The 21,448-nt window shown below is 41.6% G+C and overlaps 1 protein-coding gene across 5 annotated transcripts; it reads left to right on the top strand.

Annotated features, from left to right (window-relative positions):
- The first annotated feature begins 1,398 nt into the window (after window positions 1-1,398).
- ZNF285 (zinc finger protein 285) lies at window positions 1,399-16,169 on the top strand. 5 transcript variants are annotated; one of them, XM_025366493.1, is made up of 4 exons: window positions 1,405-1,533; window positions 5,743-5,800; window positions 9,463-9,589; window positions 13,726-16,169. In XM_025366493.1, the coding sequence occupies exons 2-4, from the start codon at window positions 5,786-5,788 to the stop codon at window positions 15,354-15,356; spliced, it is 1,773 nt and encodes a 590-aa protein (XP_025222278.1). In that variant the 5' UTR covers window positions 1,405-1,533; window positions 5,743-5,785; the 3' UTR covers window positions 15,357-16,169. The 5 variants fall into 5 exon arrangements, with proteins under 5 accessions (XP_025222281.1, XP_025222278.1, XP_025222277.1 ...); XM_025366492.1 differs by having other exon boundaries at window positions 1,405-1,442; XM_025366494.1 differs by lacking the exon at window positions 1,405-1,533 and adding an exon at window positions 3,635-3,671 and having other exon boundaries at window positions 13,729-16,169.
- Window positions 16,170-21,448: the final 5,279 nt, after the last annotated feature.

Genomic DNA, 21,448 nt, shown 5'->3' on the forward strand with positions numbered 1-21,448 from the left:
GTTAAGAAGCCTCCCAAAGTGCTGGGATTACAGGCGTGAACCACCACCCCCAGCCTGGGAGCCTTTTTGACATGCACTTTTCAATAATTGACAGATGCATAATGAAAAAATCTAAGCAAGCACACAAATAAGCATGTAGCAAATTTAAATAGCACAGTTAGCAAGTTTGGTGAAGACATAAATGTATGCATATCCATCTGATAGAGGACACACATGGTTTTCCAATAGACACAGATGTCACAAAAATTAACCTTGCATTAGGCCAAAAATAAAAATATTCCTGAGCTCGTTAAAATTCAAGTATGTCAGATTAAATCAAGTAATCCTTCAACTTAGAGCAACGTATAAGAACATCAAATATGTAAACATCAAAAGACACAGATAAGCCAAAAGAATTTCACTGTCCCTTTATGTGCCCTAAGTTGCAATGTCAAGCTGTAGTTGGATACTATTCAACCATTTCCTGCCCATTGCCTAGAGGTGGGGGTCTTCACTTACCTGTCTAGTCCAGGACTGGAACTGCCTCACAATCCCTACAGCTTGAGGGTGCGTGGAAAAGAGAATGCCAGCCAGATACTCCAAACAGAGCCTCTGCCAGCAGATCAGCGGACCATTCCTAGGAGAGATTGTTCTCACCCGTTATTAGGGCTTTCGTCCAGGCTAAAACTGTGGGCCTCTAATGGAATTCTTATTCAATTTTCTTACCCCATTAGGGTACCCAAATTTTTCTTTAATAGAAATCTTAAATCTTAAATGCAATAACATGAAGCAAAATAAAGCCTAAGGCCAAACAAGGGGAAATTTTCAAAAAAGAATCTGAAAACTTCCCGTTTTCTTGTTATGCTGTGTTGTGTCTCTTCTAGGAGGCTCTCAGTACTCCTGCAATTCCGCTGTTAAGGATTCAGACAGTGGTTGTTAATTCTTTCTGCTTCTCCTGAGACTAGGAAACAAATTACAGGGCTATGTTATATCGCAAGTGTAGATTATCCAGAGTCTTCATCAACAGAAACAAAACATGGTGAGGGGCGGGGAGGGAAAATATTTAAATGAATTTTAATTGAAAAGTTTCGTGGTTATAACATTGAAGGACATGCCTATAAAAGTCTTCATCATAAAAGTCTTCAGTAAAATGGTAAAGTGCTCATTTCCAAGTAGTAAAATATTGAAACTTTTTCTTTTCATCGTTGATAGTGATTTATTTAACATTTCATTAGTGATTTATTTTACATTTCATTATTTTATCGTTATTACGATTGCCATTATTTTAGACGAATGCACGGAAGTCAAAGGACTTCCGGCCAACCCCTGACTTCACCCGGGTAGCCTTGCGAATGGTCACAGTGGCGCGCGGGGCTTTCTGGGGATTGTGGTCCATAGGCCTCCTAGCGCATGCGCCGTGGTACCGGACGCACGCTGCAGGCGACATTGTTTGGGATGTTGGGGTGAGTCCCGCCTGGACCGCGCCCCTCTTGGAGGCGTAGCCAGGAGTAGGGGTGTCGGATGTGCAGCTGTGACCCGTCCCTGTGGACTGAAGTAGGAGAAGTGGAAGAGGGGACTGGTGACCAATGATAAGGCCTCGTGGGTGGGGTAGGCTGGGGAAGTTCAGCGGCGCGACCTACCTGGGATGGGATGGGGAGAGCTTGGGCTCGGTTTGGGGAGCAGCCCTGGGTTTGAGAAAACAGTGCATCTTCTTCACGTTTCGTGACAGCGACTCGCGCTGTGCGTCCTCGGGTCGAAGCTTAGTGTCAGTCTTGGGATGTGCATCTCTGGATGAGGGCAGGGGGGCGCTGGCTCAGGGTTCAGGAGTAATGGCTAGGTCTGTCTGTGCGTCCCTGAATGGGATAAGGGATTTGCCTAATCAGCGTGTCTCTGGGTATAGAGGATGGCTTGGGCTGTTCTCGCTCAGTTTGGTGGGGGCGATTCCGGCTCAGCACCCCTAGGTTCTTGGAGGGGGAGTTGTCTTGGGTCTGAACTCTGGATTTTGGCAGCTCTGACTCCAGCGGGGCATTTCTAACGTCAGGGCAGAGGTTCTGGCTTCTGGCAATAAAGAAACAACTCAGACCGCAATAACTCTGGAGTTTAATGTCACCTAATTTATTTTGAAAAGAACTGCCCCAGGCCGGGTGCGGTGGCTCACGCCTGTAATCCCAGCACTTTGGGAGGCCGAGGTGGGCGGATCACGAGGTCAGGAGTTCAAGACCATCCTGGCTAACACGGTGAAGCCCCGTCTCTACTAAAAAAGATACAAAAAATTAGCAGGGCGTGGTGGCGGGCGCCTGTAGTCCAGCTACTCGGGAGGCTGAGGCAGGAGAATGGCGTGAACCCGGAAGGCGGAGCTTGCAGTTAGCCTAGATCTCGCCACTGCACTCCGGGTCTCGGCGACAGAGCGAGACTCCGTCTCAAAAAAAAAAAAAAAACAAAAACAAAAAGAAAAGAAAAGAAAAGAAAAAACTGCCCCAAATTATTAACTCCATTCTCACCTCACATGCTATGAGCCAGGGAGTAGGGACTTTGAGGATTATAAAGCAGATGAGCAAATATAAGTTGTTAAATTGCACTCAACAAATTTGAAGTTTGAACGCTCTCTGTATATTTGATAAAGTTAGAGAATTTGTGTTAATTATTTTAGGTGTAATAGCAGCATTTATTACATTTCTGATTGTGTTTCTGGGCAATTGCAGTTGCAGATTCAGCTGCACTTTTCCTCTAGGTCCTCATTCCCTGAAGAGGTTGATATGGGCTTCTGGTCTCATTCCTGATGCATTCCTCAGATCAGAGTAGTTGTCAGGTTGAAGGATGAGAAAGGCATTTGTGTGCGAGAGCTGTGTGGACTTTGGCAGGTAGGGAAAAAACAAGAGTCTTGAGGTGCCATGTGCCCCATGTCTTTGGCTGCCCCACCTTTTCCCCTGCTGTCTGCCCTGAAAGGCCACAATTGCCTTCTGGCCTTGCTTGTCTTTGGCCAATGGGAAGTCTCAACAGAAAAGTTTGGAGAGAGGAAGAATTGTGATTTGGAGTATCTTGTCCCCCAGTTCTCTCTCTGCAGGATTGTCACAGATTAGCTGCCCTTCTAACAACAGATCATGGTTTGGGTGGCCCTGGCCACACAGTCCTCTCAGTTCCTGGCTCCAGGGACTGCTCCCTCCCCTTACCTCTTAAGACCCAGGTATTATAATGGCACCTCCCTGTCACTTCCCAGGATAGAGCCTTATCCACTGTGATTTCCTTACCCCCAGCCAACACCATTGTAAGCTGTCTGTTTATTAAATTCCCCTCAAATTTGAATATGCCATTCTGGTTCCTGCCACGGCCCTGACTTGATACAGGCAGGTAGTGTCTGAAGCCAGAAATTCAGGAAACCAAACCCCCAACCATATATGTGTGAGTGCATGTGTGTAGATGTGTGCTTGAAAATAAACCTGTCCCATTTTTGGCTCTTAAGTGAGAACAGGTACTGGAAGTAGAGGGTGAGTTTATGTCTTTGCAAATGCATCTAATGTATAATATCCAAGCCAATTCTATTTCTGCATTTGTTAATATCAAGAAACATTGATTGAGTGCTTGTTAAATGATAAGATCCTTACCAGGTACAGTGGATAAAAGACTACAGCTTGGTTATTTTTGTTTTTAGGATTTGTAGTTTTTCGACAGGAGAAAGGAGGAGTGTTTTCCTTGTAGGTTTTAATTATTGTAAAACGATGTAATTCATGCTGTACTAATGAGTTGAATACTCCTTATTTTGCCCTTTGTTGAAACCCCAAATAAGATATGATTAATGATGTCTCTTAAAGGTAGGAAAGGAGAGAAAAGGAGTCCAAGGATTTACCAAAAAGACATTTCATAGTCTTTTAACCTGTTTCTATAACCCTGTAAGCTGCAATTCAAAGGGTAGCCAACAGACCAGTGCCAATAAATGATGTTGGTCTGTGACCAGATAATTTGAGAACTTGAGTTTAGATGTTTAAAATTTTGTCTTATCGATTAACAGAATAATAACAACTGGGCTTTAAAGTGCATACCTTCTTAATTTCCTTATTCCAGTGATTTCTTTTTACTGTGTCTTACCAAAATATCAGTCTGTGACAGACTCAAAGTAACAGTAATAATACTTTTAAAACTCGTCCTTTATCACAGGTAGTCTGAAAAGCACTATCTGAGAAGGCAGAAACATGGTTTTGGGCTTTTATTTTTTAATCTTTGTAGTTTCCACAGTGCCTAAAGTGGCAATTTTATACAGTAAGTGTCTCCACAAAGGCCAGAGACAATTGTGTTTACAGGGTTTATCAGATGGAATCCCAAGAAAAAATAAACAGAACACTCAAATTGGGTAATTTGAGAAGAGCTTAATAAAGGCACAATCTATAAAGTTGTAGGCAGGCTGTGGTAATCAACAAAGGATATTGCAATATTTCAGAGCTAGTGATAGCTCTGAGGCAGGATAACTTACTGCCTTTAGGACTGAAGGGCTAAGTGAAGAGGCAGTCACTAAAACCTGAAGAAAGATTTATGGGATGACAGCTGCCTGATGGAGGCCACGACCTTTGGTAAATGGATATGGAACATAGCCATTCCACAGCTTACCTGGGGGGATAAATATCCCGACTTCACTCTTGTCCCTTCCCTGGATCTCTTGCTGGCTTTCCCCATTGGCTGAACCCAACTGGAAGCTAATTGGCAAGGGAATCCACTGATAAAAGCAGAACAGGAAGGTGCTTTAGTGTATATGAAGTGGCAAGCTTAGAAGGTCTGTGTCTATCTACTTTGGACTACCTGCAGTCTGAGAACATTTATAGTTCAGTATACTGTGAGCATTTCCAGAGCAGAGGATGTGTCTTTTATGTCATAGGTGTGTCATCAATATTTGCAAAAGCAGGGGATAGAATGGGTGCTGGAGAGATAGTTTAGGAAGCCAAGAGTCAAGGTGTAGATGTTTAAAAATTTGTATTATTGATTAACATAATAATAAAAATTGAGATTTAATTTGTATATCTTGGCTAACCTCAAGTTTTTTAGACCACAGGCCTAGCCATACAAAATCAAGTCTTGCATGTGAAAAGTGGAAATGGCAGAAGGTTCCTGTCATCCTGAGATTGCTCTCTCTCTCTCTCTTCTTTTTTTTGAGACAACTCTGTCTCTGTTGCCCAGGCTGGAGTGCAGTGGTGCAATCACGGCTCACTGAAGCCTCCGCCTCACAGGTTCAAGTGATTGTCCTGCCTCAGCCTCCTGAGTAGCTGGGATTATAGGCGCCCGCCACCACAGGCAGCTAATTTTGTATTTTTAGTAGAGACAGGGTTTCACCATGTTAGCCAGGCTGGTCTCGAACTCCTGGCCTCAAGCGATCCACCCATCTTGTGTTCCTAAAGTGCTGGGATTTCAGGCGTGAGCCACTGTGCCCAGCCCTGAGATTGCTCCCTTAATCAGCCATTCTGGGGCCTCTTTTCCTGCGAAATTCAGATGTAGATTATGTCAGTTCATTCACAAGTCTGAGCAAAGGAAAAGAATGTGCAGGTTTTGACCCAAAACCTTGAGGAGAGAGATAGGAGTTACACAGTGGTTTGAGATTGAGGGACTGGGGCCAAATCGAGGGAAGTCTTGAGAAGGTGGGAGTTCAGTCTGTTCAGAGTGAGAAGAGATGATATCTAGGGAGTGGAGAAATTGTGAGAAACTTTTACAGATAAGGAAGGAACAAATGTTCATTCATAACTTGTTGAATCCATGATCTCATGGATTCTTTCTTCTTTGCAGTTCTGCTTTTCCAGAATCCTGCCCTTTCCAAAAGGAAGACGATATGATTAAGTTCCAGGTAAGTTAAGGGTTTCTTTCTCTTTAAATATACTGTTCGTTCTGAGGAACCAGACACTTCTGTTTTCTGAAAGGAGGTCAGCATTTTTTGAGTGACTGCTATGTATTAGGTACTTTATCTTGCTCATAATGACTTTGTGAGGCAGGCGGTTTGGCTCCCTTTATAGAAGTGAAGAAATAACTCACAGATTTCAAGATGTCTGCTTTGGTGCTACTCTAAGTGTGGTTCATGTACCAGTACCAGTACCAGTCCATGAACTGCTTGTCACTGCCCCATGAGGGAAAAAGAATCAAGAGTAAGTTCAGAAACTTTTATAGCAGTTTGGTGTTGCCACAGCATCTGAGTGCATGGGCAGCATATACATGACCATACTCTAAATGTCACTGGTCTAGTTCAATAAGTAGCAAGATTTGAATGGGTATGTATTGGTCAGAGTTCAACCAGCAAGGCAGAACCAGTAAGAGATATATATTAAGAGATTTATTGTAAGGAATTGACTTATATGATTATGGGGGCTAACTAGGCAAGTCCAAAATCTACAGGGCAGCCCATCAGGAAGGGTAGGCCAGAACTCTTGGACAGACTGAAGCTACTGTCTGTGCGGGGAATTTCTCCCCCTCCCAGGGAAGCCTCAGTTCTGCTCATAAGACCTTTCAGTTTATTGAATCAAACATCCTCAGATTAGTTAGAATAATCTCCCTTAAAGTCAACTGATTATGGACTTTAATCACATCCACAAATTATCTTCACAGCAATACCTGGATTAGTGTTTGATTCAATAACTGAGGACTGTAGCTTAGCCAAGTTGACACATTAAAAAGACCATCACAGTGTGGAGGAAGGATTTTCTTTTAATCATGAAAAAAATTAATTATGAAAATACACAAAAAGAGCAAATGGTATTATGATCCTCCATTTGCAGTACCCATCATGCAGTTTCAACAATTAACTTTTTGCCAAAGAGATTTGCTTAATCTCTTTTTCCGTTTTTTCTTTCCCAAAGTATTTTAAAGAGGCATGTTATTTCACACTGTATTGGTTTTTCTCTGAGTACCTCACTCTTGTATAGTACCTTATTATATATGCAACTAAAATGAATGAGCTCACACTTTTATCCTTCTGCCTAGAAACCATCTTGCCCAAGTCCAATATTCATTATGTCCATTTTCTATCTTCTGACTTACAGCAACAGTTTACCAAATGTTCACCACTACATCACCCAGGTCACCATTTTTCCAGCCTCCTATAACAGCGTCCTCAATGGTTATCTCCTGGACCTAAAACCAATGCCGTGAATATTTGGTAGCACTCTGCTGGTTTTGATTAGCTTGGGTGTGTCCTCATAGTGAAGACAGAGGGGCAAGAGAGCAAGTGGACACGTGAGATCTCTCGAGGCCCAGGTTTAGAACTGGCATGTTGTCACTTCTGCTTCATTTTGGTAGCCAGAGCAAGTTCCATTCCAAGTCCAAACTAAAGGGGTAAGGAGACACACTCTGGTCCTTTAGTGGGACTGGAGAGCATGGAAGAGGATATTTCTAAACAGCAATCTAATTTACCACACTCTCTATGTATTTCAGTATATATTTCCTTAAAAATGGACTAATGAGATAATCAATAATTATTTGATATTATCTAATACCCAGACAATAATCAAATTTCCCTGATTATCTAAAAAAAAAAAAAAAATTTTTTTTTTTTTTTTTTTTTTTGAGATGGAGTCTCGCTCTGTCGCCCAGGCTGGAGTGCAGTGGCCAGATCTCAGCTCACTGCAAGCTCCACCTCCTGGGTTTACGCCATTCTCCTGCCTCAGCCATTTTTAACAGTTAGTTTGTTCAAATGGGATCTTAACAAGGTCTATACTATCATATAGTTGGTTGTTACATCTCATAATCTCTTTTAATCCAGAGAAATCTGCCCCTCTACTTTATTCTTTCCTGCTATTGACTTGTTGTAGAAACCAAGTTTGGTGTCCTGTGTTCTTTCCTACATTTGAAATGCATTTGTTTGCTTCCTTTTGGTGTCTTTCAATGTGTTATTCTATCCACGGTATTTCTTGTAAGTGGAAGCACCAGATGCTTGAACAGATTTAGGTTTAAGGTTTTACAAGAATACTTCATAGATGGTTTTACAAGAATACTTCATAGAAGAAAAGATTTAAAGATTTTTGCATGTGTTTATTAGTTTATAAAATTTGGTTTCTTAATATTTTGGGGTTGTCCTTGTACCTGTATCCTGTGACAATCGCTGCCTAGGATTCCTACAAGGGAACCATCCAGCTACAAGGGTGGTGGAGAAATGAGTGTTTTATTTTCCCAGGCTCTATAGTTGAGGCAGAGAATGGAGAATGGGGAGTATGCTGGGTGAACCTCTATTCCTAACCCCTTCTCCCTACGTTGGAACACCCCAAGCAGGCTTCAGGGTATCTATTTCCTGAATGGTTAACTCCAATTCAATTTTGTTGCCTCTAACAGTAGTGCTACTGAGAGAGTGGTGCTATTAGGACAACAGTGCTGACTCCCCTAGATTTTGGTTTTAATCGTTGTCAGATTTTGGTAGTTGGACAATTGTTAGTAACATATTCCTTGTGAAGTCCTTTGTAACTGCTTACAACTTTTGTTTGAAAGCTCTGCTTTATTTATAGATGCAGAGTCTATTGAGAGAACATATCTGTAAATACTTAACTCTGAGCAGTGTGATATATGCAGCAATAGAAATATTTTATGTAAAAATTGGTTTCTTGATTAGGAGATGGTTATTAATATCAGCTTATTCCCCACATTCTTTTATTTTGAGAAATTTCAATTTATCAGGAAGATGAAAGAATAGCATAATGTGTAATCTTCACCTTGATTCACCAATTGTTCAGAATCATCCACAAACATATGCATAATATACGTATATACACACACATATCTATATTTTATTTTGATGACCCACTTGGGGATAAATTGCAGGCATCATTATAATTCATCCCTAAATATTTCAGCTTATAGCTCCTAAGAATAAGAGCATTCTCCTACATTTCCCCATTACTGCTGACATACTGAAGAAATTTCACATTGATACCACTATTTTTTAATACCTAGTTGATATCGAAGTGTTCTTATTTATCCTAATCTCCCTTTTCTCTTTTGTGTTTTTTGAATTTAGGGGCCAATGCTTTTAGTTACCCTGTCTTCTTAGTTCCTTTTAACATGATAAAAATAGATTAATCTGCCATGAAAAAGTGAAAATACCAAATCTTGGTGTGTGATGAGAAATGAACTCATGGAACACTACTAGACTTATGTATTGGCACAACACCTTAGTGTAGATTTATCTGCGCCTGTTTCCTGGGCCATATTTTATAATTTGATTAATATTGTCCTTTGGGAATCCCTGATCCAACAGGATTAGTGTCCTTATGAGAGAGACTCAACACAGCTTGCTGTCATTCTCCCTATGCCACGTAAGGACACAGTGAGAGGACAGCTGTCTACAAGCCAAGAGAAGAAACCTGAATGAAACCTATCTTGGTGGTACTTGATCTTAGACTTTCCAACCTCCAGAACAGGAAGAAATAAGTTTATTTTGTTTAATCTAGTCAGACTGTGGTATTTTATTAAGGCAGCCCAAACAGACTAAGACCAGTCATTTGATGTGGCGTGTGGTTGATGTTTTAGGAAAGGGTGACATTCAAGGATGTGGCTGTTGTCTTCACCAAGGAAGAGCTGGCACTATTGGATAAAGCCCAGATAAACCTGTACCAAGATGTGATGCTGGAAAACTTCAGGAACCTTATCTCAGTGGGTGAGTAACTGAGCATCAGACCACTGAACCTGTTTCTTCAAATCATCATTTCAAACCAGATAGAATATTCCAGTTAGATCACAAAAAGATGCATTGGCCACTGGAAAGAAAAATCCTAAGAGATTCATGTGCAGGTTAGAACCCTGCAGTTAATGAGCTTTTACAGATCAATGTGAGGATGTGGCCCCTTGTGATGTGAGGGAGCTCTCCCCAAATCTCATACCCCTGGCCTGTGGGCATTCAGTGCAGGTAGTAACCCCTCCCTCCCTACTCACACATTTAGGCTCTCATTCTTTCCTCATATTTCTCAGAATGAGACTGATAAAATTCACACATCACCAACGGCCTTGATCTATTGGTTGCTTCTGGAGAAAAATCAATGTTTATCCAATGTTTTGGATAAACCAGTGTTAAAGGAACCAAGGGAGAACTTTGGTTTCATTGGCAGTTACAATAGCCAACACTTACTGGTATGTAGTAAGTGTAATCTAAGTGTTGGTTTATTTGATTACTTTTTGATAAATATCTAACCTCATTTTTATTTCTCAGAGGTTCATATACAGTTATGTGTTACCTAAGTTTAGTTTATGAGATAGAGATATGGTTTGGCTATGTCCCTACCCAAGTCTCATCTTGAATTGTAGCTCCCATAATTCCCACATGTTGTGGGAGGGACCTGGTAGGAGGCAACTGAATCATGGGGCAGGGGTCTTTCTCATGCTGTTCTCATGAGAGTGAATAAGTCTCATGAGAGCTGATGGTTTTATAAATGGGTGTTCTCCTGCACAGGCTTTCTCTTTGCCTGCCGCCATGTAGGACGTCCGTTTGCTCTTCCTTCACCTTCTGCCATGATTGTGAGGCCACCCCAGCCATATGGAACTATGAGTCAATTAAACCTCTTTCCTTTATAAATTACCCAGTTTGGGGTATGTCTTTATTAACAACATGAGAATGGACTAATACAGATAGTTACTGTTATTATCCCCCTTTTATGATGTATTACTCTGTTTTCACACTGCTGATAAAGACATACCCGAGACTGGGCAATTTACAAGATAGAGGTGTATTGGACTTACAGTTCCACATGCCTAGGGAGGCCTCACAATCATGGTGGAAGGTGAAAGGCACGTCTCACACGGTGGCAGACAAGAGAAGAGCACTTCTTCAGGGAACCGCCCCCTGCCCCCTTTTCTTTTTTTTTTTTTTTGACAGAGTCTGGCTCTGTAGCCAGGCTGGAGTGCAGTGGTGCTATCTTGGCTCACTGCAACCTCCACCTCCCGGGTTCAAGCAATTCTCCTGCCTCAGTCTCCTGGGTAGCTGGGACTACAGGCATGTGCCACCATGCCCAGCTAATTTTTGTATTTTTAGTAGAGACGGGGTTTCACCATGTTGGCCAGGATGGTCTCAATCTCTTGACCTCGAGATCCGCCCGCCTTGGCATCCCAAAGTGCTGGGATTACAGGCATGAGGCACCGCATCCAGCTGGAAACTCCCTTCTTTAAAGCCATCAGATCTCATGAGACTCATTCACTATCATGAGAACAACACAGGAAAAACCCGCCCCCATAATTCAATCACCTCCCACTGGGTTCCTCCCATGACACATGGGAATTGTGGGAGTTACAATTAAAGATGAGATTTGGGTGGGGACACAGCCAAACCATATTATCCCACCCCTGGCCCCTCCCAAATCTTATGTCCTTACATTTGAAAACCAATCATGCCTCCCAACAGTCCCCCAAAGTCTTAACTCATTTCAGCATTAACTCAAAAGTCCACAGTCCAGTGTCTCATCTGAGACAAGCCAAGTCTAATCCGTCTATGAGCCTGTAAAATCAAAAACAAGTTATTTACTTCCTAGGTACAGTGCAGGTACAGGCATTGTGTAAATACAGCTGTTCCAAATGGGAGAAATTGGCCAAATCAAAGGGGCTACAGGCCCCATGCAAGTCTGAAATCCAACAGGGCTGTCAAATCTTAAAGCTCAAATGTGATCTCCTTTGACTCTATGTCTTGCATCCTGGTCACACTGATGTAAAAGGTGGGTTTCCATGGTCTTGGGCAGCTCTGCCCCTGTGGCTCTGCAGAGTATAGTCTCCCTTCTGGCTGCTTTCATGGGCTGGTGTTGTGTGTTTGTGGCTTTTCCAGGCACACGGTGCAAGCTGTCAGTGCATCTAGCATTCTGGGGTCTGAAGGACAGTGGCCCTCTTCTCACAGCTCCACTAGGCAGTGCCCTGGTAAGGACTCTGTGTTGGGGCTCTGACATGTGGGAATTATGGGACACGACACGTGGGAATTATGGGAGTTACAATTCAAGAAGAGATTTGGGTGGGGACACAGCCAAACCATATCAATGAATGAAACAACTGAGTCACAGAATTAATAACTTGCCCACGATCACAACTGCTTGTAAGAAGAACTAGGATTTGAGCCCTCCTAATCTGGCCCTAGGTCCTATGTTTGTAATAAATAACCTCATGAAACCAAAGTGTAAACTGTAGACACAGGGCCTTTTGCATAAATCTGCATATCCTTGCAGTTGTTTCTCAAACTGCAGGATAAAACCCTCTTGGCGAGTCCTGAAATCAAATTACTGTGTCATAACTAGCAATTTTTAAAAAGCAAAGTAGATTAATAGAACAGAAAACAAAAGAATTTATCAAAGTGCATTGCACATAGTATGTAAGTATCAGCTGATAAAACTTCTGTTTTAGTGACCAGTCTGTGTTGATGCTTGTGCCTATTCCTACTGAGTCACAATGCCGATTTTACTGTGGGTTACAATCAAAACAATTGGGAAACCATTGCTTAAGCCCATTCGGAGCAGCTCATGGTCTCCCTTTCCCTGATACTATTTTATAAACTTAAAGTCACTTTCAATTAACCCAGAAAGGAGCTTGAACCAAAGCGGTATCCAGTGGGACTTGACTATGATATTCATGCCATTTTGAAACCCATCTTAGGGTCCCAAGAATATGATCATCCTCTTCTGCCTCAGGCCCCTGTTTGTTATATACCACAGTCTTGCTTCCCTGGGTGCCAGGCCATTGACAGTGCCACAGTATCTGTTCCCCATTCTCATAGTCATGGCTGTTTGAGATTCTGCAGTAACTTAAAAGGGTAGAACTTAAGGAAATGGATTGTAGGATCTGAGTGGTTTCTATCTTTTCATGAAGACAAAGAACCTTGGGGAAAATAAAAAGGATGTCTCTTAAAGCTCATCTCAGAAGTTTAACATATGCATCCCCGCACAATGCCAGGACCATATTTCACAATGTTTATCCCCATTTCCATCCCCATTGCCTTTTCATCCCCATCCCCTTTAGGCTCACCATGCACAGTTGTGCAGGTTGTACACAAAGATACATGATAGTCCTCCATACGACAGTGATGTGAAGGAAGGGAAGTTATCAGGAGATAGGACTTGTTGCTTGTTTCTGAAACCTCTTGTGACCCTTTGGGTCCCTCACTCTGCCCAACATATAGAAAACACTCCATCAATATGTATTATTTACATACACACATACACTACATAAAATGGGAGCCTTTCCCATACCTTTTGTAGCAAGATTATTGAAAGCTTTTTATCGACTACTCTTATAGCAGGGAGGTGAATTTCTTCCTTCATAAATTTTTCCTAAGACTTCCTTTTTTTCTTTTTTTGTGGCGTGGGGGTGGAAAGATCTTGCTCTGTCACCCAGGCTGGAGTGCAGTGGCACAATCTTGGCTCACTGCAGCCTCTGCCTCCCAGGATTAAACAATCCTCCAACCTCAGATTTCCAAGTGGCTGGGATCATAGGCAAAACTGACCCAATTTTTAATTTTTTTGTAGAGATGGGATCTCACCATATTGTCCAGCCTGGTCTTGATCTCCTGGGCTTGAGTGATTCTCCCACCTCAGCCTCTCAAAGTGTTGCTACTACAGGCATGAGCCACTGCACCTGGCCAAGATTTCTCTTAATTTCCCTACAACACTTGATTTCTAATTGGCAGCTCACAGGTTAGAATTACCATGGCTCTAATTGTTTCACAATTAGAACAGGGACAACTTCCCACCCCATCGTATTTCATTTTCTCAAAACCTCTGGACAGATGATTGACTTGTTCTCTTAGCCACATTCTCTTTCTTCTCATAGGAGATGGGATTAAAAACAACATTTTGAATCTTCAGGAAAAGGGGTTAAGTTACCTTTCGCAAGAAGTGCTTCGTTGCTGGCAGATTTGGAAACACAGGATCCGGGATTTAACTGTGAGTCAGGATTATGTCATGAACCTTCAAGAAGAGTGCTCCCCACATTTAGAAGATGTTTCCCTCTGTGAAGAGTGGGCAGGCGTGTCTCTTCAGATTTCTAAAAATGAAAACTATGTAGTAAATGCCATTATCAAAAATCAAGATATCACAGCATGGCAAGGCCTGACACAGGTTCTTACCCCAGAATCGTGGAGGAAAGCCAACATAATGACCGAGCCCCAGAACTCTCAGGGAAGATATAAGGGAATTTACATGGAAGAGAAATTGTATAGACGTGCTCGGCATGATGGCAGCCTCAATTGGACCGCATGTGATCATCATGAGTCCCAAGAATGTAAAGGAGAGGACCCTGGTAGACACCCCGACTGTGGGAAAAACTTGGGTATGAAATCAGCAGTTGAACAACATAATGCGGCCCGTGTAGTACCACAGCCTTTCACATGTAATAACTGTGGGGTGGCCTTTGCAGATGATACAGATCCTCGTGTCCATCACAGCGCTCACCTAGGAGAAAAATCTTATAAATGTGACCAGTATGGAAAGAACTTTATTCAGAGCCAAGATCTTATCGTTCATTGTAAAACCCACTCAAGCGAGACTCCCTATGAGTTCCACGAATGGCCTACGGGCTGCAAACAGAGCTCACACCTTCCCAGATATCAGAAAGTCCCCCTGGGAGACAAACCCTACAAATGTAAAGAATGTGGCAAGGGCTTCAGGCGCAACTCCTCCCTTCACAACCATCATCGAGTCCACACAGGAGACATGCCCTACAAATGCGACGTATGTGGGAAAGGGTTTGGATTTAGGTCACTTCTTTGTATTCATCAGGGAGTACACACAGGGAAAAAGCCCTATAAATGTGATGAGTGTGGGAAGGGCTTTGATCAGAGCTCCAACCTTCTTGTCCATCAGCGAGTCCACACTGGAGAGAAGCCCTACAAATGCAGTGAGTGTGGCAAGTGCTTTAGTTCAAGCTCCGTTCTTCAAGTCCACTGGAGGTTTCACACAGGGGAGAAACCTTATAGGTGTGGTGAGTGTGGAAAGGGCTTCAGCCAAAGTACACACCTTCACATTCACCAGAGAGTCCACACAGGGGAGAAACCATACAAATGCAATGTGTGTGGAAAGGATTTTGCATATAGCTCTGTTCTTCACACTCATCAGAGAGTTCACACTGGAGAAAAACCATATAAATGCGAAGTGTGTGGAAAGTGCTTTAGTTACAGCTCATATTTTCACTTACATCAAAGAGATCACAACAGAGAGAAACCATATAAATGTGATGAGTGTGGTAAAGGCTTCAGTCGGAATTCAGATCTTCATGTTCATCTCAGAGTCCACACAGGAGAGAGGCCCTATAAGTGTAAGGCATGTGGTAAGGGCTTCAGTCGTAATTCGTACCTCCTTGCCCATCAGAGAGTGCATATAGATGAGACACAGTACACACATTGTGAGCATGGCAAGGACCTTCTGACTCATCAAAGACTATGTGAGCAGAGAGAAACATTATAAACATAGTAAGTCAGGGTTAAATTAGGAAAACAGAAGCCACACTGTATTCCAGATGATAGAGGCTTACTCAGCCTGTGGGAGGGCTGGGGGAGCAAAAGACAGCAACACTGCCACCGATGATGTCAGCCTGCAGCACTGGAGTGTGCCAGGCAAGGATTGTGGATTTCAAGAACTTCTGTGAAGTTCCCATCGACTGCTGTATGCTGCAATGGCAAAGTAGGTGACTCTCGACAAATGGGTGGTTTTTGGTAGTGGTTGTAGTTAAAGGTCAAATTTCCTTTAAAGGGTGTATCCAGGAAGGAAATTCTAATTGGGATGATTATGGTAAGGTCTTCAGTTCAGCCAAAGTCTTTAGATATTTTTTAGTCCCCACTAGAAAAATACTGTCTGTATGAAGAACATTCAAAAGTGTGCTCAGAAATGAAACCCATGCTCTTACTATGAAAGAAATTAGTACTCAGGTTTTCCATGAGATTCTGTACACAGGTGAGAAGCTCTAAAGAAGTGGTATTTGAAGGATATGGCAGAGGCAGTGCTGTGTTTATCATTTCCTTGCAAATAAGGCTCTGTTTCTCAGTAACCCCTGCAGTTAAGAATGTGCCCATGTGATTGAGTTCTAGCCAATGGAGTGTGAGCAAAAGTGATAGGAGCCACTTTCTGGTCTAGCCTTTACACACATCCTCAGGCTTCTCTATCCCTGCCAAGGTGACCTTGGAGGCTGCTTATTCCAGACTGGGTTGATAGAAGGTCACTATCTGATTTGTGTTGGATTTCTTTTTAGAGTAAGAAATAAAAATTCATCGTGTCTCACCACTGAGATTTTTGGTGGTTTATTTTGTTACTGCAACATTTCCTAGGCTATCTTGACTAGCATGGAGGGATTTTATAGCAATATGTTTCATTGTCATTGGAGTCCATATACAGAAGTAACAATATAATTCAGAGTTCAAAACTTTTAAATCTTTAAGGCTTGATGTGGCAGTGCAACCATCTAAAATGGTATGGATGCGATTTCTTCAGTGATAACTTCATTCATTGGTGTGTCCACCAAAGAGAAATGTTCCAGATGATATAGCTGTGGTAAAACTTTATGGAAAAGTACAACCCACAGTCATAAGAAATCTCATACAATAGAGAAACTCTGTAATGTGGGATGCTGAATAAGTTTGTCAGCTCACACCTTAAAATGCGATTAAAAATTAACTAGAAGGCCAGGCACGGTGGCTCACGCCTGTAATCCCAACACTTTGGGAGGCCGAGGCGGGCGGATCCTGAGGTCAGGAGATCGAGACCATCCTGGCTAACATGGTGAAACCCCGTCTCTACTAAAAATGCAAAAAATTAGCCGGGCGTGGCAGCAGGTGCCTGTAGTCCCAGCTACTTGGGAGGCTGAGGCAGGAGAATGGTGTGAACCCGGGAGGCAGAGCTTGCAGTGAGCGGAGATTGCGCCACTGCACTCCAGCTTAGGCGACAGAGCGAGACTCCGTTTCAAAAAAAAAAAAAAGAAAAAAGAAAAACCAATATTGAGATTAATTCATTGGTGGATTCTACTAAACAGTAAAGATGTGAATTGTAAATAAACCCAGAAACGAAAAGAGAAGGGAACGCCCACCCACCCCCAGCTTGTCTCATGAGGCCAGCATTAAGCTGACAATACCAAACCAGACAAAGAAATTATAAGGAAAGAAAACTACAGATGAATATCCTTCATGAACTAAGTGAAAAATCCTGAATACAGTAGTCCCTTGGTATCGGTGGGGAATTGGTTCAGGGACCCTTATGGATATCAAAATCTATGGATTCTCAAGTCTGTTATGTAAAATGGCCATAGTATTCTCACGTAACCTTTTCATATCATCCTGTATACTTCAAATTATTTGTATAGTTCAAATTATTTCTATCCCTATATAATAAAAATGCCATGTAAATAGTTGTTATACTGTATTGGGTTTTTTATTTGTGTTATTTTTATTGTCGTGTTGCTAATTTTTATTGTTTTTTTTTCTTAATATTTTTGATCCCTGTTTCATTGAATCTGTGGATGATTCTGTAGTCTCCAATGGCTTGAAGATCTCGATGACAGAGATTGAGGTGACCACGGGACCTGGAAAGTGAGGAAAGAAATCCAGGGAAAAAGATGTCAAGCAAAGAATTGCCCCTTATTCTACATTAAACTCGGCCCAAATTTCAGACTGACTGACACCCAGAATATATAAAGACTTGTACAATACAATATTAAAGAGCCCAACATCTCAATTATAATGGGCTTGAACAGTTACTTTACAAAGGAAGACATACAAATTGTTAATATAGCCCGTGAAGAAGTATGACATTATTGATCACCAGGAAAAAGCAAATGAAAACTGCAGAGAGATACAACTACACAACCACCAGAATGGCAGATATTAAAAATACTGATAACAGGCCAGGCGCAGCGGCTCACACCTGTAATCACAGCACGTTGGGAGGCCGAGGTGGGCAGATCATCCAAGGTCAGGAGTTCAAGACTAGCCTGGCCAACATGGAGAAACCCCATCTCTACTAAAAATACAAAAATTAGCTAGGCATGGTGGCAGGTGCCTGTAATCCCAGCTACTCGGGAGGCTGAGGCATCACTTGAACCCAGGAGGCAGAGGTTGCAGTGAGCCAAGATCATGCCACTACACTTCAGCCTGCATGACAAGAGTGAAACTCCGTCTCAAAAAAAAAAAAAAAAAAAAATTTACAGATAACAGCAAATGCTTGTTAGGATTCAAAACAATCAGAAATTGCACATATTTTGGGAGGCAATGTAAAATTAATCTTTTGGGAGATGATCTGGTGGTTTCTTAAGCAGTTAAACACATCAAGCAATTCTAATCATAGATATTTATTCCAGAGAAAAGAAAGCATATGCCTGCAAAAAGACTTTTATAAGTATGCTGCAGGATCTTTATTCATAAAAATATTTAAACAATTAAAATGTAAGTAAGTTTCCAAAGACATATATTCATGCAATAGAACATCACTCAGTAATAAAAAGGATCAAATGACTGATATGTGCATCAACATGGATGGATCTTAAAAACACTCTGCTCAAAGAATTGTAATGCAGAAGAGTACTTACCGTATGCTTCCATATATTTCATATTCTAAAATTGGTAAAATTTATGGTGGAAAAGTAGAACGGTGGTTGCCCCTGGGGGAAGGAGTTAGAGACTGACTGGGAAGTGTCATGAGGGAATTTGTGGGGGTAATGTTAATGTTCTGATGGATAAGTGATAAGTAAAATAGCTAGATGGATGGCTAAGACATAAATGTTGCCAATTTTAGAATCTAAGCTGAGAATATATGGGTGACTACTGTATAATTCTTCCGACTCTTCTTTATGTTATACAATTTCAGGGCTAGGCACAGTGGCTTCTGCCCGTAATGCCAGCACTTTGGGAGGCCAAGGTGGGAGGATCACTTGAGGCCAGGAGCTTGAGACCAGCTGGGCAACATAGTGGGACCCCATCTTTGCAAAAAAAAAAAATTAGCCAGGTGTGGTTGGGCACACCTATACTCCCAGCTACTTTGGAAGCTGAGATGGGAAGATGGCTTGAGCCCAGGTGGTCAAGGCCACAGTGAACTGTGATCATGCCACTGCACTCTAGCCTAGGTGACAAGCTGAGACCCTGTCTCAAAAAAAATTTTTTTGTAGTAAACTATTGAGAAAAACATAATTTTGAGTGAAAAATTTTAAAAGAGTTTTATAACACTATATATATATAGATATCTCCAAAATTCCATACATTTTGCCAAAGGACATACCAGCAATAGACACACGTTAAACAGATCCACCTGGCTACTGATGCAGCAGGGGAGAAAATGAGAGTGGGTAGTGGGGGATATAATGGAATAAATAAATGATATGGTTTGTTTTTTTCTTTTTCTTTTATTTTATGTATTATTTATTTATTTATTTATTTTGAGACAGAGTCTCGCTCTATCACCCAGGCTGGAGTGCAGTGGTGCCATCTTGGCTCACTGCAGACTCTGCCTCCTGGGTTTATGCCATTCTTCTGCCTCAGCCTCCTGTGTAGCTGGGACTACAGGCGCCCGCCACAACGCCCGGCTAATTTTTTTGTATTTTTAGTAAAGACCGGGTTTCACCGTGTTAGACAGGATGGTCTCGATCTCCTGACCTCATGATCCACCCACCTCGGCCTCCCACAGTGCTGGGATTACAGGCGTGAGCCACCGCACCCGGCCTTTATTTTTAATATGTATGCCCTCAAACATTCTCCTATTCAAATAAATATTTTTATGTTCACATTTTATTCAGCAGTTCTATATAAACAAACTAGGAAGACAGTCTGTGGAAGCTTTATCTGTGTTGTTGCCAAAGGCTTGTAATATTTCTTGAAGAATATTTTCCAGAAATAATTTAGAAGTGATTCACAATTGAATCTTGTATGCCAAGAATACAGCACATGAACAAAACATTCTCTGACCGTGGATCAATCTTTTCATCTCAAAATTCCATAGATTATTTTTATATTTTATTACTACTTTTAATGTTGCAGACAATAATTAAAATGCAAAGCTTATTTTTTCATTCCTTTGAATTGACTCAATACTTTATTCTTCAGCCTTGCCATTAAAAAATTTCTCAATGTGTACAAGTGCATCTCTACAAGTCTCTTCCTCCTTTTACTCTTCCTCTTCCTCCTCCTACTTCTCCTCCTCCTACACACCCTCGCCTTCCTCCCCTTTCTCCTCCAGCTTCTTCTCCTCCTTCCAATATGTGATTTTGCCCATGGGGATAAATTGTTTATTCTCTCTTAATGATTTATTTGTTACCATCTGCTTCCTTCTCTAATCCTCGTTTTTTCTCATTAGCTTATAAGATACACCTGATCAATATGCTTATATTCATTATAGAGTTTCTCATTATTTTTAGCCCTTCCCTCTAAGTTCTGAAAAAAGTTCTATGCCATGTATTCAGTTTCCTTTGAAGCATATCATTGATGTTTTAAAATGGACTTTATTTTAAGAGCAGTTTTAGGTTTACAGAAAAATTGCAGAGAAAGTATTAATATTTCCCATATACTCTCCTTTCCCCTGCCCAGTTTCTTCCATTATTTGCATCTTGCATGTGTGTGACATATTTGTTACAACTAATGAACCAGTATCAATACATTATTACTAACTAAAGTCTGTGGTTTACATGAGGGCTTACTCTTTGTGTTGTACATTCCATGGGTTTTGACAAAGCATAATGTCCTGTATCCACCATACCATATCATACAGAATAGTGTCACTGCTTAAAAATACCTTGTGCTGTACCAATTAATCTCCCACCCCTGAACCTCTAACAACCACTGATAATTTTACTGACCTTTAGTTTTGCCTTTTCCAGATTATCATATAATTGAATTACAGTATGTAGCTTTGACAGACTAGCTTCTTTCCATTAACAATATGCATTTAAGGTTATTACATGTGTTTTCATAACTTCATATCTGATTTCTTGTTATGGCTGAATAATACTCGATTGTATTGATGTACCACAGTTTGTTGGTCCTATATCATTTTTTTTTTTTTACAGATTTAAATATCAGTCACATTCAGAAAAGTGTCTAAAATATATACATGTGAAAGCATGAACATAAAATGAACAAAGCTGTATAATCACCACCCACAACAAAAAATGAAGCATGATAGAGTTGCAAAAACCCCACTCTCACAGCATCATGATGCTTTCTTCCCCATGAAAAGAAACCACTACCCTAAGTTTTAAGATTCCCTTGCTTTTCTTTTTTTTTTTTTTTTTTTTTTTTTTTTTTTTGAGACGGAGTCTCGCTCTGCCGCCCAGGCTGGAGTGCAGTGGCCGGATCTCAGCTCACTGCAAGCTCTGCCTCCCGGATGGCGAATAACACGCCATTCTCCTGCCTCAGCCTCCCAAGTAGCTGGGACTACAGGCGCCCGCCACCTCGCCCGGCTAGTTTTTTGTATTTTTTTAGTAGAGACGGGGTTTCACCGTGTTAGCCAGGATGGTCTCGATCTCCTGACCTCGTGATCCGCCCGTCTCGGCCTCCCAAAGTGCTGGGATTACAGGCTTGAGCCAC

This window comes from Theropithecus gelada, chromosome 19 (genome assembly GCF_003255815.1).
Source record: "Theropithecus gelada isolate Dixy chromosome 19, Tgel_1.0, whole genome shotgun sequence".
In the NCBI taxonomy this organism is placed as follows: Eukaryota; Metazoa; Chordata; class Mammalia; order Primates; family Cercopithecidae; genus Theropithecus; species Theropithecus gelada.

What these genes read in the sequence shown, in the direction of transcription:
- ZNF285 (XM_025366492.1), top strand. An exon ending in ACGATATGATTAAGTTCCAG is followed by an intron (nt 5,801 to 9,462) that starts GTAAGTTAAGGG and finishes TTGATGTTTTAG; the next exon opens with GAAAGGGTGACATTCAAGGA. An exon ending in CAGGAACCTTATCTCAGTGG is followed by an intron (nt 9,590 to 13,725) that starts GTGAGTAACTGA and finishes TTCTTCTCATAG; the next exon opens with GAGATGGGATTAAAAACAAC.